Raw genomic sequence first — 26,011 nt, 5'->3', positions numbered from 1 at the left:
CTACTCCAGAGTGGAGGAGACTAAGTTCTCCTCAGGCGCAGCACGTGGGCATACCCCCAACACGGCCCCTCCCGCCTCCCCCCTCTCACAAGACCCAAGGGAGGAGCACACGGAACTTCCGGTAGCCCCCCGCTCGGAGCTGCACGGAGCCCTCACCCCTGCGTCACGGGAGCCCTTCCGTTCCGCAAGGCAAAGCAGGAAGGGAAGGCTGATGTTGTTCAGAAAAGGGTTCGGCTCACTTTTAACAGAGCTTGGAGCACCTGCGCGGCGGCTGACCCTGGTACATCTCTTCACCCTCAAATACTAAGCGAAGAGGAGGTCCCTTTAGCTTTCAAACTCGATGGTATTAAAAAAACAAACACCGGCTCCATGAGAACCCCCACAAGTAAGAGAAGGAAAAGAGCAGCTGGTGAATGAGGTACCACGAACCACGCACAGAACCTTCCCAGGGCCCCAGCAGGTATCTACATGCCTGCCCGCCCAGTAGGCTTGGGTCACAGAGCTCAGAGGCCCATTCCAGCTTGAAACACTCAGGGGGAAATAGCCCCAACAGCCAGACGTCCCAGCTGGGGTGTGGGCTCAGGCCTTCCCCTTCTGCTCGGATCTGCCTACTTTCCAAACCCGCCCCCTGCTCCGGGGCATATGATCGTCTCAGCATTCCAAGTACCCTGGGATAACAGGGCCAAAGTTCTACCCACCAGCAAGCACTGTGGTGGGGGAGACCAAGAGCTTCTGGGGAAAGCTGTCTGAGCACCCTATCTATTTTGTCACTGATCAGAAGACATGCACTTAACGAAACCTCATTTTAATGAGATCTAATATTCCATACTTTTTAATGCAGTTTAAAGGAGGCTAGCCCAAGGATATTCCCTAGAACTCTAAATATACAATAAAAACTTATCCTCAAAAATTCAGTAAATGAGGGGGCGCCGGGGTGACTCAGTGGGTTAAACCTCCGCCTCCGGCTCAGGTCATGATCTCAGGGTCCTGGGATAGAGCCCCGCATCGGGCTCTCTGCTCAGCGGGGAGCCTGCCTCCCCCCCTCTCTCTCTGCCTGCCTCTGCCTACTTGTGATCTCTGTCTCTGTCAAATAAGTGAATAAAATCTTTTTTTAAAGGGCGGGGGGATTCAAAAAGCTGTCTGCCACGCGCAGACTGTAATGGTATTTTAAGTGCTGTCCATGGCACCGGCACGAGCAGCTGAGCATACTTCTTTGGTAAGGAAGCCAGGTGTGCTTGGTGATCTATTTTTAAACCCGAACAAGACCGCTTCGTTAAAAAGGCAAATGCATCAGCATCAGGACCCACAAGCCCCGTAGGGCCCGCACATCCACACCGGCACGGCCCACAGGTCGTGGCGGCGGCAGCAGCAGGTGGAACCCAGCGGGCAGCCACGTGTGCTGTGACCATAACCTGCTCCCCACGGGCAGTTGAGCACGGGGCTGGGGGGTCAGGGAGAACCGCGGCTACTACCGGACGAGCTCGGGGGAGGCTGTCTCTCTGCTTCAGTACCAGACGGCAAAACTCTCAGGGGTCGGGGGCACCCCACAACCTGAACCGCAGGTGCGCCAGCACATCAACCATGGCTTCTGTTATTGGCCAGACTTCCGGCCCGTGCTCTTGGGGGTGCGGGCCAAGGGCCAGCCATGCAGCGAGCACCACCTGCGCAGGGCACCCCATTCAGCTTCACACCCAGGGACCCCAAGACTATGCTCTGCCAGTTCAATGTTTTTATCAAGTCAAAAGGCAATCGCTTGTCCACTTTAAACAGAGGTGTTCAACCGAGAGTACAAACCATTCCAACCTCCACCTCCGCTCACGCAAACACCACCTCTATCGTTACAACATGCTACTTGCAGAAGCTATCTTGTTTCTAGAAACATAATTCAGGGACGCCCGGGTGGCTCCGTCGGTTGAGCATCTGCCTTCAGCTCAGGTCATGATCCCACAGTCCTAGGATCGAGCCCCACATCCGGCTCCTTGCTTGGCGGGGAGCCTGCTTCTGCCTCTGCCTCAGCCCCCCACTCATGCTTTCACTCTCTCTCTCTCTCAAATAAACAAACAAAATCCTTAAGATAAATAAACGAAAGTAAAAATCTGCCTTTGACCCTAGGAGCAGGCCTGGAGGGCAGACCTCAGCAAGCTAGCGGCCCGTGGTAATGCCCCCTGCTCCGCTAACACACTTGAGCCACTGGCCCCAGCGGAGACCTCACGTTCATGAGAACCGTGATCTTCATTCAATCTAAACACTGTTGATTTTTTAAGACTATGACCATCAACACTGCCTGAGTATTTACAGTTCACAAAACTGGTAAGCGGTATGAGACGGCTCGGGACAGCGCTTTCCACGCCAGAAACCCTTCTAAAGATGACGTGTCTGTTGCTCTCGATCCACCAGACCGACTGGGCCGATCCAAGAATTTGCCTGCAGAGAGTCACTGGTAACTTGTTTGCTTTTAATCAGAAAATACATTATTCTGAATCACCAAATACTTAACTAATTTAGGCAGCACGTTCTTTTTCCTCATTGTAAGTGAGGACCAATATTACACTTTCCACAAAAACGCAGAGCTCGGCCTCCTGGCAGAAATGGGTTTGGTTCTCCCTCTGACCCCACCACGTCCTTCTCTCCTGGGCCTAGTCTCCCCACGGCTGCCTATGACAACCAGGTCGAATGCACCCAAACACCCTGGAAAACCACCCTGGAGAGCACACGTAGGTGCGACAAAGTCCACCACGACCGCACCTGACCACCCACACCCGCCCTGGCCACACTGGCTTCTTTCTAACCGCTACCCACCCTGCAGATCAAGAGAAGGCAATGCGAGGCCTACTGTCAGAGACATCTAAGATTCCTGTTCCGTCAAACCTTATCGCCATTCCCAAGGAAATACTTCAGGTCAAGTCAAAGACACCGCCAAGAACTTCCAAGTGGCCTGATTCTGTGATGGTGGAGATAAAGGACAGGTTCTGTTAGGTTAAGGACACTCAACCAAGGAAGCGGCAGGAAAGGTTTCTTTCCAATCTGCTAGAACAACCAAACAGAGTGGATAACACATCTTTGGACAATCTGCTCTGAAACACTCATGCCTGGCCAAGTATGAAGAACTGAAACAAATCAGGAGTTTGTCTATCGTCACCAATGCACTTACCCGAGGAAATAAACTGCCACAGCCAGTGCACCACCTCCCAAGGACCGACTCTGCCGGAGAGCAACAGATGCCCGTGCTGAGATCTGAGACCAGGGTCCTTAAGGAAGCAGCTGCCCTTCCCTCTCAAAAAATTTGCCAGTAATTCCCAGAAGGATGCACACGGTCAGGGCAACCTAGCAGAAGGTCCCATTCTTTCCCCACCAGTCACATGAGCTGGCCTCCGACTCCTAGGAATCCCGCCAGGAGCTGCCCCGACACACAGGACAGCAGAGCAGAGCACAGCCACTGCTTCCCCCAGAGGAGGCGAGCAGCTCTGCTCCATGCGCACGCGCAGCACAAGGCGGAGTGGTCAGGACTGGGCTGCAGTGGGCTCCAGACCCCTCGATGACAGAGCCGGGCAGATAAAGAGGTTGGACAGAAACAGACTTCCTTCGCAGCCTGGGACGCTGGGGAGCTCCTTCCCAGCCCACAGCTCACCACCACGGATCCGACGCGTGCGCCGCAGCCAAGGGACGCCCAGAACAGCATCCACAGAGCTCGGCTGGCACCATCAAGCCCACGAAAGCCAACGTGGAGATCTAGCGTTATCTTCTGGCCCCTCTCCACGAAGCGGTGAGAATAACGGAGTGACGGCCGGCCGCAGCGCCGTGCGGTACTTACCGATTCCATAGCTGAAAGCCGAGGCTGGTGAAGCGGCTACTGCATCCGGCAAGGGCGTCCCAGAGCAGTGCTGAGCGTGTTCTGCAACGAGAGAGCACAAGCGGCTCACACACTGCCCCTCGCTGCTCTGCCCAGTCTCAGTCTCTCCGTCGGGACCAACCGTTTCTTCCGTACCTGCTTCCTTCGCGTCACTTAACTCCCACCACAAGAACGCTCGTAAGACCTGTGTTTAGCTGATCTGGGTTATAAAGGGAGCTCACACCCGAGGATTTGCTTTAGGGCATTACCCTAATGGGAATTTCTGTTCTCGGGATTTTCCCTGGAAAGCGGCGCCCGAAAGGCCGTCAAGGAAAGAACACTTGGGGGGCCTGTTGGTCTCCCTGGAGATGAGCTTCAGGACTAGGGCCTTGAGGGGGTCATTTACAGACTTTTCTTCTCACATGGCATATCCTCTATGGACGTCCCGTCACGCTGCGAAGGGAATGTAAACTGTCCCCAGTGACTTGCCTCTCCTGGCCTCTCACAGCACACACCGCCCCCCACCAACCCCCAACCCATGCTCGGCCTCCACTGGAGGCTCCCCCCTTCGCAAATAAATCAAGTGAGCACCGTGGCCTTGCCAGTAAGAAGAGGGAAGGCTACAGTGCGGTGTCATGAAGAAAACGGACTCAAACACTGTATAACCTCCTAGGAGAGCTCGGAGATCTTCAAGAATAAAACAAGCCAGGAACAACAAGAAAAAAATACCATTTGTTCACAACCCTTTTCCCTCAACCCCATCAAAATATCAGACTCTCTGCCATCCGCAAACACATCCCGAGTACGGAGTGAGTAAGGCGGTCACTTCCGTGGGCAGGAGGCAAGGCTGTCAGACACGCTGTCCATAGAAAGCAGGACTCCCCAGGTCTGTGCTCAGACTGCCGACCAGCTAATGTGGTCTCCTGACCTACGCTTACAGGTGGGTGGGTGTCTGCAAAGGAGGAGCAAGGTTCTCCGGTCCCTATACTCCTACACAGGGTTCTCCAGAGCTAGGACTCAAGGGCTATTAAACACGACACAGAAGAGCAGCTTCCAATATGCAGTATTTGGTTTTACTGAAAAGCAACAAGTATGTGTTTAAGCTTTTCAATTTCCTTTTTTTTTTTTTGGAAGATTTTATTTATTTATCTGTCAGAGAGAGAAAGAGCACACAGGCACAAGCAGGGTGAGGCACAGAGGAGGAAGCAGGCCCCCCGCTGAGCAGAGAGCCCGATGCGGGGCTCGATCCCAGGACCCTGAGACCATGACCCGAGCCGAAGACCGCGGCTTACTAACCCACTGAGCCCAGGCACTCCTGCTTTTCTATTTCCTTATGAAGACGGTAAAAGAACACTAGGGACTGCGCGGCGGATGTCTACGCTAGGAATCCAGCAATAGTAGTCCCTACCACGGTAACTCTGAAGAAAACTCGAGGTTTTCTTAATCGGCGGTTTCTCAAACTCAGCAGCACTGACACAGGGCTGGCTCGTCCTGTGTGTCCTGGGACTGGAGGAGGACGCTGGGCCTTCCAGATGCCGGCAGCACCCTCCTCCCAGACTGGGACAAGCAGAAGGGCCCAGACACCGTCAGAGTCCCCTGACGGGCAGGATCCTCTGGGCAGAGGACCAGTGCCGTAAGTCCAGCTGCCATCTGACAAACACAGAAGCCGAAGCAGACTGAGTTGTCTATGGTCATGCAGGAAATTAAAGGCAAACCGGAAGGACAGCCCAGGTTTCCCAAATCCTGCTATAAAGGTCTTTTCATTCTAAGGGAAAATATTTTAGTAGTTAACCCCATTATTTCTGGAAGGCAACATGAATTAAGAGCCTCCAAAATATTTACGCCTTTTGACAGAGTAACCTCCTTTCTGGGGCTTACACAGTGAAGAAATGTCCTCAGAGATGAAGAAGGCTTCACGGGGCACCCATGTTCCCACCGCAACTCCCACCAAGGCGGTAGTGAAGCTCCATTTTTGGACCGACGTGCCAGACGCACCTTCTACGGCAGGACCACAGCTACAGTGGTTCAAGGAGCATGTTCCTAGCCCAGAAATAAAGAGATCGGTGGGGACAGGATAAGCAGGTGTCCAACACAGCTGAGGGGGGCAGAGAGAGCAGAGGAAGCATTCAACAGACGGGGCACCTGCCCATCCCCGTCTGAGGGCCAGGCCAGCCCGACACATGGGCACCCCAGAATCCAGGCAGAGCAATGGCCAGAGGTTCCCACCGATGAGACCGGCAATACGGACAAGACGGTGAGCGCAAGAAGTCTGATTCGTACAATCTGTGTAAGAAAAATGACACGGGGCGCCTGGGGGCTCAGTGGTTAAAGCCTCTGCCTTCAGCTCGGGTCATGATCTCAGGGTCCTGGGATCGAGCCCCGCATCGGGCTCTCTGCTCAGTGGGGAGCCTGCTTCCCTCTCTCTCTCTGCCTGCCTCTCTGCCTACCTGTGATCTCTCTCTGTCAAATGAATGAATAAAATCTTTTAAAAAAAAAAGAAAGAAAAGGAAAGAAAAATGACACGTGGTTGTTTTTTTTTTTGAGAAAAATTAGGAAATCCTTCTACGACTAACTGTGGTTATCTCTGAATGGTAACAGTGCAAGACCTTAAATTTCTTCTATGCTTTCGTGTCTCACTGACTCTTACGTGGAGCGGGGCGCCACAGCAGGAGTACAGGAAAAGCTTTTTAGAAAAAGCTACCAAGAAAGAATGACCACTCACAGAGCAACCGGGCGGCTCAGTCCGTGAAGCGCCTGCGGTCGGCACAGGCCGTGGTCCTGGGGTGGAGCCCGCCCCGAGCAGGACGTCCGCTTCTCCCTCTGACCTCCCTGCTCGAGCAACCTCCCGCTGTCCCGCTCGCGAGTAAATACCATCTTCCACAAAAGCAATAAAAATGAGGTCTTGCCGTCGCGACGACGTGGATGGAACTAGAGGGTCTTGCGCGAGTGGAATATGACCGAGAACGACCAACACCACCAACTTCACGCATGTGCGTGGAAGGGAAGAAACAACCCAAACACGCAGCGGGGGAAGACAGCAGAGAGGGAGACACAGCAGGAACCAGGTTCTCAGCTATAAAGAACACGCGCTGGCGAGAAGGGGAGGCGGGGGGCGGTGACACGCAGAGTGTGGGGGTGAAGGCGTGCACTGGCTGAGGAGAACCACTGGCGCACGGCGTCATCGCAGCTCTCTCTCGCTGGATCCACGCCGGACACGAGCGGGACACGGTGGGTTCACTGGAATTTAAATGTAAATTAATAAACAGTATTTAACACCCCCCCACAACAACAAAACACCGCCACCGAACACCGCCACGTTCCCATGACTCCACCCCTCCTGCTCCGCGGCGCCGCCCGGCCTCTCCCTGCTACGGCACAGGGGGCAGGCAGGCCCGCTGCGAAGACCCAGGGACGGTGTCGCACGGGCCCCAGCACAGAGGCCCAACCTGTAAGGAGCCTGGACAGACTTCATTACCGTTTTGGGGGAAAAGAGTCCAAAATTCCATAATGTTTTCGCCACAGAGAGTTGTCTTTCTCTCCTCCAAGGTAACCCCAAGATTTGGAAGATGTTACTTCTACAACTGTATTGAAAACTCCCTCCAATTTTTATTAATCAAAGACCTACAGTTGCTAACCATAGTTTCTGATCAGTGTTAAAATGATCCATTTTTTTTTAAACTATGTTGATAAAATCCAACCAATACAAAAGCGATCATGGTATTGCCTTCCTTCAAATTTCTACCTCCACTCTGGATTTCAAACACTGCAGACTGCCCAAGCCTCCCTTCACTGCCTTCCAAACACCCTAAGTGCCCTGCGACCGGCGGCAGCCTGGCCTTGACTGCCTCCCAGGGAACAAGCGGGGGACTACTAGGGGCTTTTTCTGCTCTATGACAGGTGCTCTTTGTCACTGCTTTCTTGGATGGACTGGCAGAGAGAGCCCGCTCAAGGGAACGGAGGCGCTGAGCAGACACAGGTAAGCCTGGCCAAGACGCTACCAGGAAAAGGAATGCGTCACTCGGCTTCTGTCCTCCATTCGGTGCTTCCCTTCTGCTGAAGAACAAGGCAAGCCAGAAACAGAAAAACCAAAGCTCCAAGGCAATTTTCTTCACACCCCTTACCAGAAGAAAGTGCAAAAGGAGTCAGTGCAGAGTGAGAACAGAAACAGGTGGTCTGGCCCGCGTGCCCCCGCCCCCACACCTGGGCAGCAGGAGCCAACACCACATCGCAACTCACCAAGGTCCAGGCCGGACGGTCTCACGCTCACACTGCCAAAGCCAAGGAGGTGACCAAAATGAGTTTTTTAAATAAACAGATGCATAGCCATAAAGAAACTCAGAAAAGGGAAAGTCTGCACACCAGAAACTGGGAAATTCTCAAAAATCAGGAGGAAAAAAGTATGAAATCGGGGCGTCTGGGTGGCTCAGTGGGTTAGGCCACTGCCTTCGGCTCGGGTCATGGTCTCAGGGTCCTGGGATCGAGCCCCACATCGGGCTCTCTGCTTGGCAGGGAGACTGCTTCCCTCTCTCTCTCTCTCTCTGCCTGCCTCTCTGCCTACTTGTGATCTCTCTCTCTCGCTGTCAAATAAATAAATAAAATCTTTAAAAAAAAGGTATGAAATCGAACTCGAGAAAGTGACCAGGAACACACTGTGAGAACAGGCCCTGACAACCCGAAGTGGAGGGGCCCGCCCCAACCAGCCGTCTCTTCCCCGGCAGGAGCAATGCAGACTCTACCAACCAGTCCCCGGTGCTGACTCTCTTTCGCTTTTTTTAAGGTTTTATTTGAGAGAGTGAATGGGGGGGGGGGGGGAGCAGACTCCCCACTGAGCAGGGAGCCCCTCCCCGGGCTCGATCCCAGGACCCTGGGATTACGACCCGAGCCAAAGGCAGACACTTAACCGAGTGAGCCACACAGTGGTTCCATAGTAAGTCCACGGGCTCCCCAGGACCTGACTCCCTACCCACTCTCAGGGCGATGCGCACACACACTGAAATCATGACTAACAAGGACAGAAAACAACTTTCCTGAGGGTGTAAGTCAGGAAACAGCACCCGTATCTCCTGCTCTTAGCAAACTCAGAACTCCAAAGCAGCATCACACCCTAAAGGGCGAAACTCAAAAGACACATGCGTATGTTATCGGCCCGTGCACTGCTGACCTCTCTGTTTCACGACGGGGTCGTGGCACTGGAAATACAAAAATACCAGAAGCCAGGGCGGCAACGGCTCCACTTGACCGTGTGAGGCTCCAACAAGATGATCGCTTATTTATCTGCGTTCTCTCAGAACACCCACCTGCTCTGCTCCTACAACATGAGCAATCTGAGGACAGACTACAGGACACTGGGACCAGACCGCCTTCTGTTGAACAGGAACTCAGTACCAGACGGAGCTCCCTTCCCTCCATGCAAGTGCTCTCTAGTCCCATCCCAGGACAGCAAGACGTGCAGGGACAGAGCTTAACAGAAGCGATGAAGCCATCACGCCAGGGACACAGATAGGAACCCCAAAGCCACCCTCCACCAAACACAGCGAAAGCTTGAACTTTTGCTTTGAACTTTAAAAGCCTGGACTTTTAAACGGGACTGTTCAGGTACAAAACTCACCTGGAAAAAGGAATGTAAAACCCAAAAATACACAAAACACTGTGAGAGCAAATAAACGACACGGTCGGCAAGGCTGCAGCATAGAAGGCGCACGGACAGAACCGGCTGTAGTTCCACGCACCAGCAAGGGACGATCCAACAAGGAAATTAAGAAAGCAACGCCTTTTACAACAGCATCAAAAAGAATTAAATATTCAGGGACGGATTCAACCAACGAGGTGGAAGACTTGCGTGCGGAAAACTACAGCACACCTCTGAGAGAAACTGAACTGGGAAAAATCCCACGTTCGTGACTGCGGGCCTTCACGTGGTTAAGATGGCACTGGCCGGAGAGATCACCAGATTCTGATGGAATTACAAATGCTTTCCTGGCAACTCACAGAACTATGCAAGTTCTCCAGGGTTTGTGTTTTTTTTTCTTAAAAGGGTGATTTGCTGGGGGCACCTGGGTGGCTCAGTGGGTTAAAGCCTCTGCCTTCGGCTCAGGTCATGATCCCAGGGCCCTGGGACTGAGCCCCACATCGGGCTTCTGGATAACTGCTTCTCCTCTGCCGTGCCCCCTGCCTGTGTGCCCCCTTGCTCTCTCTGACGAATAAGTAAAATCTTTAAACCAACAACAACAAAGGGAATAAGACTTGAGAATCCATAAACCAAGTTAGTTCTAAAAGTTTAAGATTCCTCAGTGCACAACATAACATTGTTTCCTTTAAGAACACACCGGTTTCAGGGCGCCTGGGTGGCTCAGTCGGTTAAGCAGCTCCGGCTCAGGTCATGATCCCAGGGTCACAGCATCGAGTCCCACATGGGGATTCCTGCTCAGCGGAGAGCCTGCTTCTCCCTCCCCCTACTTGAGCTCTCTATCTCTGTGTCAAATAAATAAAACCTTAAAAAAAAAAAAAAAAAAAAAAAAGAACACGCGGGTGTGGGGGCGCCCAGCTGGACCACAGTGGAGCCCTCTGGGAGTTCTGCACCCCAGCACCACGCTGGGGGAGAGATTACTTAGTAACAAAATCTTAAAAAATAATACACCCTTTTCCCTAAATGTACTCTTTTCCCGAGAACAGGAGCCCAAGGAAATACTTTGTAGTCTGACGTCTAAGATGCAAAGAACAATGTAAAGGGGGTGGGGCCCCGCGCGCCCCGGACCACGGGAAGCAGCAGCCCCGGTTCTCCGCGGAGCGTGCTGCTGCGGAGCGGACCACTTGCTGAGGGCCGCGCTGCTGCCCCAGCCACACAGCCCCACGGGGCTGCCCGCTCGCCTGAAGCGGTGTTCTGGCAGCCCCCCAAGCCAAAGGAACATCACCAGAACCAATTAAGCGCTTTCCTAAGACAAACAAACGGAATCTACTCATTGTCCGGTGCATCTCCCGATCTGCCTGGAAGGCGTGTTCGTTGGCGCTGACGGTCCCCCCCACTGCCACCTTCTCCGGGGTCACACGTGGGGCCCCCCCGTGCCTGCCGGGAGCAGTGGGGAGGGAAGAGGAACGAGAAGCCACTGCCAGGTCCTCCAAAGCCGCGCCCAAGGCTCTCAGCAAAGCCTCCAGCCAGCAGAGCTCCCCCATCCAGCTCCCAGCCGGGAGGACTGCACGCCATGACCAACGTCTGAAATCCAGTCACCCTCACTTCCAGCACCAGGTCCCACGCCATGCTCCCCGCCTCTTCCTCCTCTCTGCTCTTCGAGGAGACAACGAACTGATTCATACCAACAGACTTCCTCCGAAGGGCGCAGCATGCTGTTACTGAACACCTTACCAACGCGCTCCTATAAAATGTCCACGTTCCCACCCGTTCTAACAGAACCAGGACAAGAGAACCACCAGACAGTGCCAAACAAAGTCCAACCCGGCTCTGTGGGCGGAGCCCCCGAGAGGGCTACAGAAGCTGTCCTGGGCAGGGGCCAGGACACGGGGATACCCTCGCCGAGAGCAGACAGTGGCACCCGGCGAGTCTGGCCAGAGCAGAGGAGGAAGCCACACGCCAAGTGATAGGTGCGTCTGCGACCGCGCTGCACTGGGTGTAATACAGGAGTCCTGGTGTGCCGGGTGCGCTGAAGCAAATGAAGAGTTTATTTTGGAGCACGGTATTTTTTAAACTCATTTTTTAAATAAGTTTCCTGCACTACACATGTGCTAAGGCTCTCTGGGGGGACGTCCCAAAACATTTAAATGAATTTTCATTCTGAGAAGACTAAAGAAATTCTCACAACAGACTAAGTGACAAAGACTTTTTAAGACCCTGCAAACCCAAGGTCAGAATATATTCCGCCATCCAATAATAAATGCAATCATAAAAAATTTTTTAATGGTTTCGAAGATGTACAAACCTGAACTGAAAAATTAACCCTCGCATAATGGAACAGGCCTCACGCAGCGGTCTTCACAACCTCGCGTGGCCATAGTGACCCCAGGGCGCCAGCCAATTGCAGTCACTCACAGAAAGCTGCTTTCCTGGGTTTTCTTTGTAAAAGCTTTCCTCAAGTCATCCAAGGTCTGAGCTGACCGTGTATCTGTTGGCAGATTTCAAAGCAATGTATTCCAGTTAAACGACACAAATTAAAAGTCTAAAAGGCAAGAATCCTTGCGCTGGAAGCAAAATCAAGATCGACCGTGACCAAGAGCCTAGAAACGTACTTTCTGAAAGTAATAAGCATTAAGTCACCACCAAGTGGAGAGTCAGACAAGCCTGAAGTGTCCTTGGTGAGCACAAAGGGACCAGGGCCCACCCAGGACAAGAGCCAAGCCCGCGTTAACAGACGCAGGCAGGGGGAGAGCCCGGCAGAGGCAGAAGCTGACGCCCACAGGCGCCGGCACCTTGGAAAACACGCCAGGTGACGTCTATGCTCTTGTCACCCAGGACTTCCACTCCACACTCCGCTCAAGTCTTCGCAAGTGTTTAACGCGTTACTAAAAACTATGTTTCGGGGTGTGATGGAGTAGTACCCATGCAGGTCCCACCTGGAAAGCTGTCTCAGAAAGCTGCCGATCACCAAGAGAGCGAGATCCTTCCATTACACAGAGTTTTGCTCAAAATTCTGTCACCGTCTCTGCAGAAACAGCTTATCCAGACACACTGTTCTGGTCTGTCTGCACTCTGTCTCTCTCTCAATTCCTCTAGGTTCTAAGCTGGCTGGCTGGCGTCATTCAGGAATGGTCTGACATGTCTAAGACTCACTTTCAAGTGTGCAAGGGTCTCAGGGCTACATGCACCAAGGGCACACCCAGGTTGGTCCCCAACACAAACCGGGAATGCTCACAGCAAAACATCGCTGAGCTGCTTCGGCGGCTTCTGCATGCCCCGTGCCCCAGCTCCCCTCTCCAGCCCCCACCACAGCCCCCCAGTCTCCCCCTAGACTCCCTCGGCAGCCCCCATGACCTCCCCACAGCTCCCACCTGCAGCCCCCTCCCCCCAAGGTCCCCGCACTCCCGGCCGCCTCCAGCTGGAACCAGCACTCGGCCCCCCACCCCCCCGCGGTTAGCAAGTCCGTCAGCCTGGAAGTCCAGCCTCTCTGCCTCTTTCACTAGAAAGCCGAACACCAACGGGCCAGTGAAAGAATCTGTGCCTCTGCCCTGGCCTTACCCTCAATCCTGTCTCCTGCCCTTGAGCTGGGGGCAGGGTGGGGGAGAACAGTGTCTTAATCACATTTTACAAAAACAAAGTTTGTTTTTTGTTTTTTTATTTGACAGAGATCACAAGTAGGCAGAGAAGCAGGCAGAGAAAGGAGGAGGAAGCAGGCTCCCCTCCGAGCGGAGAGCCCAATGTGGGGCTCTCGACCCCAGGACCCTGGGATCATGACCTGAGCTGAAGGCAGAGGCTTTAACCCACTGAGCCACCCAGGCGCCCCACTAAAACAAAGTTTTGATTCTTTGCACAATTACCATCCTATGTAAAGATGAGATCTGTGTTGAGTTCAAGACTTTCATGGAGTGAAGGTCACGGAGGACTGGAGGAAACGTGTCCACCGTGAAGTGTATGGCATGGGACTCGCTCTCTGTCAGCACAGACGGCTAGGTGTGTGCGCCCGGGGGCATCAGACCCCCTGCAGCCAGCGAGGAGGGGAGACGCACACCCAGTGCTCCAGCTCCCAACACAAACATCGCTCCCCCAACACCACTCTGCACTACGGGCACGCGTGAACGAACACACACACACACACACACATACACGCGTGGGAAGACGTCATCCTCATGCCCTACCCTGCCTACCACACATGGAAAATTCTTTGAGCAACACCCTCTCCACCCAGAGGCTACCAAGCCTGTTAAGCCCTTTCAACCAGGTTCTGCAAGAGAAATAAATTTAACACGGGGAGTACTTATGAGGAACATCCCTTTTTACATGTAGAGACACACAAATGGCAGGGCACGGGGCCGGGGGGGGGGGCGGGGGGCCTCAGTCGGTCAAACATCTGCTTTCAGCTCAGGTCATGGTCCCAGGGTCCCGGGATCAAATCCCTCGTCTGGCTCCCTGCTTTTCAGAAGTTTGCTTCTGTCTCTCCCTCTGACCCTCCCCTCCTACTCACACCCTCTCTCTCTCAAATGAAATCTAAAAATCTTTAAAAAAAGGTTCATGGGGAGCACCTGGGTGGCTCAATGGTTAAGTCTCTGCCTTCAGCTCAGGTCATGATCTCAGGGTCCTGGGATCGAGTCCAGCATCGGGCTCTCTGCTCCGCGGGGAGCCTGCTTCCTCCTCCCTCTCTGCCTGCCTCTCTGCCTACTTGTGATCTCTCTCCGTCAAAAAAATAAATAAAATCTTTAAAAAAAAAAAAAATCATGGGATGCCTGAGTGGCTCAGTTGGTGAAGCGTCTGCCTTCAGATCGGATCATGATCCCAGGGTCCTGGGATCGAGCCCTGCATCAGGCTCCCTGCTCAACGGGGAGCCTGCTTCCCCCTCTCCCTCTGCCTGCTGCTCCCTCTGCTTGTGCTGTCAAATAAGTCAAAAAAGCAATCTTTAAAGACACTAAAAAAAAAAAAAAAAAAAAAAAAAAAATTCACAAATGGGATGAATTAAGGGAAGGCAAAATGTAAAGACTATTACCAAGACAAGTTAAGAAGCAAGTCTGGGGGCACCTGGGTGGCTCAGTGGGTTAAAGCCTCTGCCTTTGGCTCAGGTCATGGTCTCGGGGTCCTGGGATCGAGCCCCGCATTGGACTCCCTGCTCCGCGGGGAGCCTGCTTCCCCACTCCCCCCACCCGCCTCTCTGTGTACTTGTGATCTCTGTCAAATAAATAAATAAAATCTTAAAAAAAAAAAAAATTCACAGTTTCCCCTTTTGTTCCACCCCCTAGGTTTGAGTGTCTCCCAAAACCCGAGCCTGACCCTCAGCCCGCAGCGTGCTCTGTCCCTGCGCAGTGTTCTTCCTCAGTGGTTCCACGTTCACACAGTTCCCTTCACACTCTCTTCAAGGGACAGACCTCTCGTCTCAAAGTGGGTCTACTCTGTGCCTGTTTGGGCTCTAGGTCCAACCCCCAGCATGTGTGCAGACTTGCTTCTTTTTTTTTTTTTTAAGATTTTATTTATTTATTTGACAGACAGAGACCACAAGCAGGCAGAGAGGCAGAGAGAGAGGAGGCAGCAGGCTCCCCGCTGAGCAGGGAGCCCGACGTGGGGCTCGATCCCAGGACCCTGAGACCATGACCTGAGCCGAAGGCAGAGGCTTAACCCACGGAGCCCCCCGGGCGCCCCAGAAACTGAATCTTTACTCAGTAGGGAGCCTACTGACGAGGTGGCTCATTTAGTGGGCATCCAACGCTCGATTGCGGCTCAGGTCATGATCCCACGGTTGTGAGCCCAGTGTGGGGCTCCATGCTGGGCACAGAGCCTGCTTAAGACTTCTCTCTGCCCTCCTCCCAGTCTCCTTCTCTAAAGAAGTGAGTGAATCAATCAGTATCTTTAATCAGTAATAACACATAGATATTTCACCAAAGTAGTTCAATAATTTCTATGCTCCTACATACAGCAGTGACAAGACTCAGAACAGATAAACACTGTCGTGCAGAATAAACATACCGTACTGAAAGGCTCCACATCAAAAAGGCAGTGAGCAAAAGAATGTGTCTAGTTTTCATGCCTAGAATATGCGTTTACTTATCGTTTCCCCGAACTGTGACCCCAGAGAGACTCAAAACTAGAGCGGCTGCTCCCCCAAAATTTCTTGGGAAGCAGCTGAACCTGAAAACATCCTTTCTTCTTCCAGGACCTGTTTTGGGGAGAGGTGCAGGGTGGGGCCTGCCGTCAGGATCAGCAGCTCCTCTGACAACGAGGCCCAGACCTTTCCCCAAGACCTGTCCACCCCTGCACGACAGCTAAAATCTGATCGACCAAGAGCGCCAGAAGAGCCGGCTGGTTGCCCGCACACTTCAGCCACGGCCTCTCCTCCCAAAGGCAGGAAGAGTAAAATGAGGCCAGTGGATACGGAACTATTATGGGCCACCCTGGGATTTATCAGGACGTGAGGCTACTTGTACAACTCTCCCAAGTAGCAATCAGTTGTGAGGAAGCACCAAGAGACTCGACTCTGGGCACAGAGACTCTCCACGAAGTGCCCCCGTGCCCAGCCAGCCTCACAGACACTCCACAAGGCAAGAAGCCCACGGAGGGCGAGGCTCGCAGAGGCGCCCACGGCACCTGCTGGAGCCTGAGCCGCTCGGCCCTCACACCACCTGCCGCGCAGCAAGCACTGAGCCTCGCGGGCCCCCACACGGCAGCACCGGGCACGGGTGCATAGGCATGGGCTTCCCGACCCCCCATTCGTGCCCACAGCAGGCCCAGCTCCATGCCCACAAGTGCTCCAGGCGGGCTCCTTCCCAGACCTTCTCTGGACGGCGGGTCTGTTAACGGCCGCAGAGGGGAGCAGAGCTGGTCCCACGCACACAGCACCAGCGCTGGGCCAGGCACAGGGCAGCGCTTCAACGATCTGCCTCCACGTGGGAGGCTGCAGCCAGGCGGTGCCCCGCGCCCTCCGCAGATGAGGAGACCCGGACACAGAGCCCAGGCGGAGCAGTGCCAGGTTCACTGTTGCTTCTCCCAACAGGAAGGACAGTGAAGTCCACAGAAGCACGACCAGGTGCAAACTGAGGCAGACCGCCTCCCCGAACACGTCCCTCTGACCCAGAGGCAGGGAGAACCTCTTCGGGAGAACACAGGGCCATGCAATGACCCAAGTGGGCCAGAAGCGGGAAAAGGTACCACACAGGTCCTCTTCCTCAGGCCAGGAAAGGCTGGAGGACAGCACGTGGGGTCACCAGGGGAAGCAGCCAGCAGAGCAGAGGAGGGTCCCCAGGAGAGCGAGGTTGGAGCTCAAGTCCTCCCACAAACAGCAGATCCAAGCCACCCCTCTGGGCTCTGGGGAAACTAGGGGACCATCTCCACGGAGCCCTAGGTGCTGTCCCTAGAAGCGCCATCTCCCACCTTCATGCACACCACCAGCAGCCTCAGACCTTGACCCCCAAACCCTGCCTGGGACCCGTGCCCCCAACTAGTAATCCCTGACTTCCTCCAAACCGTCAGGCTATGCCAGCTGCTGGGCACCAGAAAGAACAGTCTTCACAAACACACCGGCCCCTCCCCGCCTGCATCTGAATTCTTACTGGGACATCCCAAGAGCCTCTTGACCGAAATCAGGAAACAGGTTTATTTCATTTAATTTTTATATTTTATTTATTTATTTGACAGAGATCACAAGCAGGCAGAGAGGCAGGCAGAGAGATAGAGAGGGGGAGAAGCAGGCTTCCCGCTGAGCAGAGAGCCTGATCCCAGGACCCTGAGATCATGACCTGAGCCAAAGGCAGACGCTTAACCCACTGAGCCCCCCAGGCGCCCTATTTTATTGTTTTAAAGAAGGACAGGAGGGCGCCTATGTGGCCACGGCGCTCCTCTGAGCAGCCCCGCCAGCCCCCCCCTGCACAGAGCACTCCCTACGCTGCCTCCTGGGCAACCCGTAGTGTCCGGGGCGGTCTCTCCCCGCCAGTACCGGGTCCTGGCTGAGGCTTCAGGGGAGCCAGGCACGGGAGCGCCCCACAAGACCCACCCCAAAGGACACCTCAAGCGTCAGCCTCCTCCTCGCCCTGCTCGGCCTGTGCTGTCTCCACAGGAAGGGCACATCCAGCTGTCCAGACACAAACCTCCCCGCCTCCGGACCGTCTCCACCCACTGCCAACCAACACCCCCCACACCCTTCGGAAACCCCCCACCGCCCATCGCCAAGAGGCCCGCAGCTGGTCCCTCACCAACAAGCCCACGACTCCCTGCCCGGGCCCCCGCGATCCCCCGCCGGCTGCTGGCTGACCTGGGGTTCCCCAAAGCCCCCAACAGGGCCTAAGAAGCCTCCCGCCGAGCCGCAGCCCTGGTGCGGGGCAAGCACAGTGGGGCCCCGGACCCCAGGAGCTCCACGGCCTGGCCTCTGCTCCCCGGGGATGCTCCCCGGCCCTCTGGCCACCTCCTCCCCCTCCTCCTGAACACGCGGCGTGCAAGCCCTCGGCCAGCCCTCGGCCAGCCGCCCCAGCTTGCCCCGCGCCTTCCTGGGGCTGCGCTGACTGTGCTCCTCCCGCCGAAGGGCCAGCCTCCCAGCCAAGCCCGTCACCACCCGTCCACTGCGGGGGTCTCTCCAGCCCTCTCTGCCAGGCCCTCCTTTCTGTCTTGTACCACCGAACAGGCTGTACATCTTCACACCAACACATACCACAAGGGTCACTGTGCAATGCCTGCAGCCCCTCCGCCTCCCTCCGCGCCCCAGAGGCCCCAGCCCCACGCTCTCGCCAGCACCCACCCCGTCCTGAGCAGCCACCCACACTGTCCTCTCCCCCAGAGGGCTCAACCCTTGGTTCCCCGGCACACTTAGGCAACATTCTGTCCATGGGTCTGTCCGTGTGGTCAAATCCTAAGGCACCCCACAGAGCCCAGGGCAGGAGCTCCTTTCCTCCGAACACAAGAGGACGGCGCCGGGGCTGAGACCACCACTCTGCCTTACGCTCACTCCTGCAACATTTCTAACCTCACACACACTTCGCCTGCCTTACAGTTCCATCGAGCTGCCAGCCAAACGCTACCCTTCCCCCGTGACAGTCCCATGTCCTGTGCAAGCTGGTCCCGTGAGCCTGCGCCTCTCTCCTCTGTCCTGAAGGAAGCGGCCGTTTCCTCGCGCCTTCAGTGGCCGGTGGGCCCGTGAGGGGCACCCCTCCATGCCCAGCTGTGGCTCCGCGAGAAATGCAGACCCGCCCTGCTTCTGCCGGTGCCGACCACGCATCTCCCTGAAGGACTCAGGTGCGGGGCACACCAGAGCTTTCCATTCCAAGGCTGAATCTTGGTGTTCTTTTCCAAAAGACATCGTAACACCACTTGCACTTAGGATTTCTAGTACCGACAATACACACAACTCACCTAAACAGACAACGGTGTGAATGCAATGACCCGTCCACCCAAGGGCCAGCAGCTCTAAGCGACTGAGACTGTGGCCTATGTCCATCAGATTCCCCAATTCAGAGCCATAAATATCACAGCCCTTGGAATCAGTGGGAAAGACAGCAATCACTGCTCTATAAAAACCATCTCCTCATATAAACCAAAGGGCTCCTGAAGGGCAGGGCTTGAGTGTCTAGACCCAGCACCCTAGCCTAGGCCCTGGCACGAACTAGGCATTCAATAAATCTTTGCTGAAAAAAATAGAGCGAAATAGAATCTTAAGAGATGAAAAGTCCCTCCAAGGTCATTCAGGCCAGGAGTTCTCCTACTTTTCTAAACACAATCTATGGTGAGAAACACAAATTTACACCTGACCAGGATACACCATACCCAAGCAAGTCAAAATATTCGGAGATGGCATTTCCATTCCGTATGTCTGACACACCGGTGTCTACTCTATCTCCTTACATGAAGACAACTGGCCAGACCTGCTCTTCCGTGCTCCCCACTAGCCCACCCAGCCAGTGACTGCCCAGTTCACACATGGAGGCACCACATTCCTAAGTTTTTGCCATAATTATGCGCTCACCACGCATACCATCATTTACCTAGTATTTCCTTTAATAGAGGAACATTTTTTTAAAGGTTTTTTTTTAATTTATTTGACAGAGAGAGCGCACAAGCAGGGAGAGCGGAAAGGGAGAGGGAGAAGCAGTCTCCTAGCTGAGCAGGGAGCTCAACATGGGACTTGATCCCAGGACCCCAGGATCATGACCTAAGCCGAAGGCAGACGGTCAACTGACTGAGCCCCCCAGGTGCCCCTACAGTAATACTCTTGATGAGTTTAAACGAAAACAAAAGTTCCCTTCCTGACAGCACCGTGAGAAAAATGAGAACTTTCCGCACACAGACACGGCCCTGAAGCGCACCATGGGCCCCGCCCTCAGAGCCCTGTGCTTCCGCCCTACTTGGCAACAATCCCTGTGAGCCCCACATTCCCTCCAGGTGAACCTCCGGACCCCGCCCCCCTCCCAACCTCGGCAGAGCTCCCAGCAAATACCAGAGCTGCAGAGAGGAATGGAGACGGAACATTCGCTCACCAGCCACCTCTGCACCGGGAGAGCAACCACCTGTGTGCCCAACCCGTTCCCAGCACCAGCACCACGCCTGTGCCGAGACTCAGCTCAAGCCCCGCCCGGGAGTCCTGACAGCCCCGGGGTCTCTTCCTAACCCTTCCCGAGCTTCTGGCTGGCTGCGGTCAAGTCTGTCCGCACAGACAGGCACCCAGCTCCTTCAGGTCGGGAACTACACCTTTCCTCCACGCGGCCCTAATCGCGAAGCACAGGGTCAGACACAGAGCGGGCGCGGCACCCCGCCGAGGGAGCCCCAGACGCGCTGGTGGCACACGCCCACTCCCTGGCCAGGACAGACACCGCCTGCCGGAGGGAAGGGCCTCGTCGCGTTCACCCGGCAAGCAGGAGGCCCAGGAACTGAGCTGGACTCAGACCACGCAGAGGTAGTACGCACGAAGACGAAAGTCTCCTTGGGACTCCTGGGGGGCTCAGTGGGTGGTGCGTCTGCCTCCGGCTCGGGTCACGGTTCCAGGCTCCTGGGACCAAGCAAGCTCTGCAGCAGGCCTCCTGCTCAGCGGGGGGGGGGGGGGGGGGGGGGGTGTCTGTTTCTCCCTCTTCCTCTGCCCCTCCCCACCGCTCATCCTCTCTCTCTTTCAAATAAATCAATAAATAAAATATTTCTTAAAAAGAAAAGAAAGAAATTCTCAACCAGAGGGGCGCCTGCGTGGCTCAGATGGTTAAGTAACCAACCCTTGACTTTGTTTCAGTTCATGGTCTCAGGGTGGTGGGGCTGAGCTGGGTATGGAGTCTTCTGGGGAGTCTCTCCCCTCCTTCTTTCCCTCTGCCCCTCCCCCACTGTGTGTGCGGGCTTGTTCTCAAAAAGAAAAAAAAAGGAAAGAAAAGAAATGCTCAACCACAAAACTAACATACATGGTCCAACAATAAAATCAAACACTTCCTTCACAAGTTGAATAGAAAGGACAAGTTAAATTAATACAAATGCTAGTATTCTACAAAACACTCTCCACGATCTGTCAGAATTCACACTGTGGGTTCCAAACCCTGTCAAGCCATTCAAAGTCTTGGCCTAAACAAACCTACTGTGGCATCTGAACACAATTTCCATTATCTTACTATCACGGTACGAAAACTCTGAAACCGTAAGTCAAAATTAAAATGTAAGCCTTGTACAAGGACAAAAATATCTTCCAAGTTGACACTCATGTGTGCTTTAGTAAAAGCAGGTCGTCACCCACACACATTCAATGAACCTAACGTTTACAAGCACAGACAGAGGCTCGGCAGTGCCGGCCCAGCCGTCCTGGAAAACCCACACCAGCTCTGCCCCGGGCACCAGCAGCCGGCTGAGGGGCTTCGTCCCCGCTGTCCCCACAGTGCTCTGAGTGGGAGCACCACTGCACTCCCGGACCTAATGCCCCTGGGCACCAGCTGCTCACCTGCATTTGCCCACACCACCCTTTTTATTCAGACCTTTTTAGCAGCTATCAACTGTCTTAAGCAAGGCTGTTACATTCTTTGCTATTTCAAATCAGCAAGTGAAAGAGAAAATCCAAAACCAGAAACACAGTAATGGCAGGAAGGCAGATATAACAGGCGAAAACAAGGTTGCAAATTTAGAAACAATGATACATACGCACACACCTTGTAAAGGGCTCGTATACCTTTTTAAGCACCGCATGTCTCCTGAGTGAGGTTAGTCACAAAGTGAAGCTGAGGGACAGAGGACACGTCCCAAGTGACGTGGCAGAGCGGAAATGAGGAGCACAGTCCTCCTGGCTCCGGGCTGGGGCACTTCCCACCACAGGCGCACTCCCCAACGGGCCTTCGGCTGCTTGACACAGGAGCGTGTCTTCATTGCAGGACTAGGAAAGGGGATTCTTTTCCCTTGAAGTTCTCATGGAGGTCTAATAATTTCTGGGCGGAACTCTGACTTGAAGACTTGTGAACATTTATGCAAGTGTCAAACGTGTCACCCTTCCCTCCATGTGACAGGGAGAGTCAATGGCGGGAAGTACAATGGAACAATCCTGGCATCGTCCCTGGTTTCCTCTCTACCCCACACCCAAAGCATCCATCATGGGATTAGCTCAGATCCCCTAACTGAGAGCCCAAAGGAGCACTGAGCCAGCCCAGTCCAGCTCAGATGTCCCAAAAATTCTGGAAGCCAGCTTCTTCTTAAAGGACATGCTATAAATTATTTTTATTCATTAAAATCCAAATACCTAAGCGACTCCCCCAAACCACGGAATTACAGAACTCTTTTTCTTTCCTTAAAGATTTTATTTATTTATTTGACACAGAGAGATCACAAGTAGGCAGAGAGGCAGGCAGAGAGAGGGGGGAGGCAGGCTTCCTGCCGAGCAGAGAGCCCGATGCAGGGCTCCATCCCAGGACCCTGAGATCATGACCTGAGCCGAAGGCAGAGGCTTCAACCCACTGAGCCACCCAGGCGCCCACAGAACCCTTTTTCAAACTTAATTATAAATCTAGCAGGGCCACGAGCAGGTCTCAGTGTTTGTCAAACCCATTTTTTTTTTTTTGCATTACTGGTTCTACATAATTTACCTCCAACTCACTGACGGGAGGAAAGAGAGCGCGTCTGCTTGTGCTCAGAGAGTCCCAAAGCCCCCTAACCTGCACTGCATCTTTCCTCCCGGGAAAGCCACAGGGGTTCCAAGAAAGGGTGCCATTCGACGCTGACGACCTCACGGTGGTGCACACAAGAGCTCTACTCTGGGGGACGGACAACCAGTCACGTTATCCAGAATGGCAACTTACGCATTTTCATAGAAATCTGGTGTAGACTGGGGCACCTGAGGGGCTCAGTCAGTTGAGCCTCTGGTTTGTGATATCAGCTCGGGTCGCGATCTCAGGGTGGTGAGGTCGAGTCCCATGGCAGGCTCTGCACTGGGCTTGGTGTCTCCTGCAGATTCTCCCTCTCCCTCTCTCTGCAGTGTTTGTGTGGGTGCGTGCGTGCGTGTGTGTGTGTGCGTGTATACACACAGGCATACGTATGTATATCCTCTGCCTCTCTCCCTCCCCCACCATACATATATGTGTGTGTCTATGTGTATGTATATATATTAAATTTCAATTTTATTTTTTAAAAAAAGAAATTTGGCATTGATAGAAGGTGACCAATTTAATCACTTAATCTTCCTCTTTTTTTTTTTTTTTTAAAGATTTTATTTATTTATTTGACAGAGAGAGAGATCACAAGTAGGCAGAGAGGCAGACAGAGAGAGAGGAGGAAGCAGGCTCGCTGCGGAGCAGAGAACCCGATGCGGGGCTCGATCCCAAGACCCCGAGATCATGACCCGAGCTGAAGGCAGCGGCCCAATCCACTGAGCCACCCAGGCGCCCCTTTATATCTCAGAGACAAAAGTCATCAGAAGGGAAAAGTTAAAACATCTGAATTACCCCAGAATGAAATTCTGAACCCAAAGAAGCCCAAGAAAATTCCAAAGCATGTCTCAATTCTATAGCATACAACTGCCTTAAGACCAACCCAGCAGTGCATTAACGCAAAATGGCGAAACCGCATTCCACAGCAAAAATAAGTACGTCAGCAAGTAAAACATGGTGCTAGTCACAGACTGGAAGCTGACTGGTGCGAGGTCCCCACTACTAACAATACTCTGAGCATCCCCTTGAGATGCAGACGCCAGGGGAAGCAAAAATAAAGCCCATGGGCCAGCGGCGTGATGACCGGGAGACTGACGAACCCCAGAGGTTGAGGGTGAGTACAGCCTAGACCTCACTCCCCTTTCACCTTTCATCTGAAGCTTCCTCGCAAACGTGTGTCAGCAGATGCAAAGAGCACCCACGACCGGGGAGAACATGAGCCCTGTCCTCTTCCTTGGTGTCCGTGGGATGATGGCGAGTGGGGGTGGGAGAAGAAAGGGCTAGGGAACAGCCTAGAGTGCCCAAGTCCTGGTCAATAAGCCCTGCCTCTAAGCCAGGTCCCTCCAAAAGTCATTAACACACTGTCCCCCCAGGTTCTCTCAGACTCAAGCGTGCAGGGGCTCGCACCGGGACTCGAGGTGAGAGTGAGAGCAGTGGGGAGCTCATCTATAGGCAAGGACAGAGTGACCCCGAGCAGAGACGGCATGGATGCAGATTTAGTGCAGACGGACACGTGCTGCATTCCCTGCGCTTAAAACACACACATCTCGGGCGCCCAGGGGCTCAGTGGTTGAGTCTCTGCCTTCGGCTCGGGTCATGATCTCAGGGTCCTGGAATCGAGCCCCACATCGGGCTCTCTGCTCCGCGGGGAGCCTGCTTCCCCTCTCTTCTGCCTGCTTCTCTGCCTACTTGTGCTCTCTGTCAAATAAATAAAATCTTTAAAAAAAAATTCAAATCCCGTCTCGTGGTTACCATTCCCAGACTCTTTAAAACCTACTACTTACATATGTACTCCTAAACTCCTAGTGTCTCTGAATCGTCACGATAATATAAATTCCTGAATATCTTCCCAGAAACCATTATATTTTACTTAATTAAATATCACCCATAAATTAAGTAAGTAGGCTTAACACCAGATCAACATGACTGACGAAAACACCCAAGTCCCACGGGCTCCAGCTACCACAGCACCAACCACCCACGGTATTTTCGTGGTTCGATGGCAGCACAAGGTACTTACAACAGAGACTTATGTGTGACCTACAATGTCCACATTATCTACCACCCAGCCCTTCACAGAGAAAGTCTGCCAGCCCCGCCGACATCCAAGCCCAAAGTCTTACTCAACCATAGATAAAGTGTGCACACGCTGGACAAGCGGTTGACATGCTGTTGTTGCTTTTAAATGTGCTCAAGGGTTTTTATTTTAAAAGTTAATTATAAAAGACAAACCCACAGGGGCACCGCCGGTTAGGTGTCCGACTCTCAGTTTCGGCTCAGGTTGTGATCTCAGGATCGAGTCCTGTGTGGGGCACTGCTCCTGCGTGTGGAATCAGCTTCAGACTCTCTCTCCCTCATCCTGGTTCCCCTCTCTAAAATAAATAAATATTTAAATATTTTTTTAAATAACAAACCTATAGAGACAGACTAGTAGACTAGTGCCTAGACTATAGTAGACTAGTGAACGCTGGGGCTGGGACAGAAACAGGAATTAGGGGCGCCCGGTGGCTCCGTCGGTGAGGCGTCTGCCTTCGGCTCAGGTCATGATCCCAGGGTCCTGGGACTGAGCCCCACATCCAGATCCCTGCTCAGCGGGGAGTCTGCTTCTCCCTCTGCCCCTTCTCCTCTCTCTCTAATGAATAAATAAATAAGATCTTTAAAAAAGAAAAAGAAGAGGAAGAAGAAGGGAAAAACAGGAATTGACTGTTAAAAAGTGTGAGGGATATTATTGGGGTGACAAAATGTTCTGAAACTGGATTAGAGTGTTGGTTTCACAATTCAGAAAACTTTAATAAAAATCACTTATACTTAAAATTCCATTTATGCTACAAAAGTCATACCTTGATAAATTTTAAAAATTAAACCAGAAGTTATTTAACTGTGTAATTCTGCTTTTGCCGTCTGAGACCAGCTCAGGCACAACTTGCAAATAAAACCCTGAAGCTTCCTCTCAAACGTGTGCAAAGCTTTAGAACTCCCCCCGACAGCAAACAGCTCATCTGCGGCTGGGGGGCCAGGCTCACCGGTGGCTCTCACCCCCGGTCTGGGAACTCTGAGGACAGGACGGGTTCGGCACAGCAGCCGCCCACGCACATCTGGAGACCCACCATAAAACCCCCAATTCTCTGCTCCCCACCCATAAAGTAAGTATAAAATGGCCAGATGTCCCCATTCTGGGCCTGGTTTAACCAAGTAATGCTTTTCCTTTAATAACCACAGAGGTATTTACAGTCACAGATGAGGACAAAGCCATTGCTTTCTTCTGAATCAAAAATATGAGGACGTCGGGGCACCCGGAGGGCTCACTCAGTGGGTTAAAGCCTCTGCCTTCAGCTCAGGTCGTGATCCCAGGATCCTGGGATCGAGCCCTGCATCGGGCTCCCTGCCCAGTGGAAGTGTGCTTCTCCCTCTGCCAGCTGCCTGCCACTCCCCCTGACTGTGTTCTGTCAATATAAATAA

The 26,011-nt window shown here is 53.5% G+C and overlaps 1 protein-coding gene across 10 annotated transcripts in view; it reads right to left on the bottom strand.

Annotated features, from left to right (window-relative positions):
- Positions 1-26,011, bottom strand: part of ANKRD11 (ankyrin repeat domain containing 11) — a 166,202-nt gene that overhangs the window by 103,631 nt on the left and 36,560 nt on the right. For 9 of the 10 annotated variants that reach the window (XM_045987624.1, XM_045987620.1, XM_045987621.1 and 6 more), the window contains exon 2: positions 3,812-3,892. The exons of the other annotated variant lie outside the window; for it this stretch is intronic. Coding sequence is in view for 1 of the 9 variants with exons in the window: in XM_045987623.1 (XP_045843579.1) it covers positions 3,812-3,820 (9 nt within the window). In the remaining 8 variants the exon portion in view is untranslated. The remainder of the gene's footprint in view (positions 1-3,811; positions 3,893-26,011) is intronic. 10 annotated transcript variants of the gene reach the window in all.

The sequence above is a fragment of the Meles meles genome, chromosome 19, assembly GCF_922984935.1.
Source record: "Meles meles chromosome 19, mMelMel3.1 paternal haplotype, whole genome shotgun sequence".
Taxonomy (NCBI): Eukaryota; Metazoa; Chordata; class Mammalia; order Carnivora; family Mustelidae; genus Meles; species Meles meles.
This window is presented reverse-complemented; position numbering and strand designations above follow the sequence as displayed.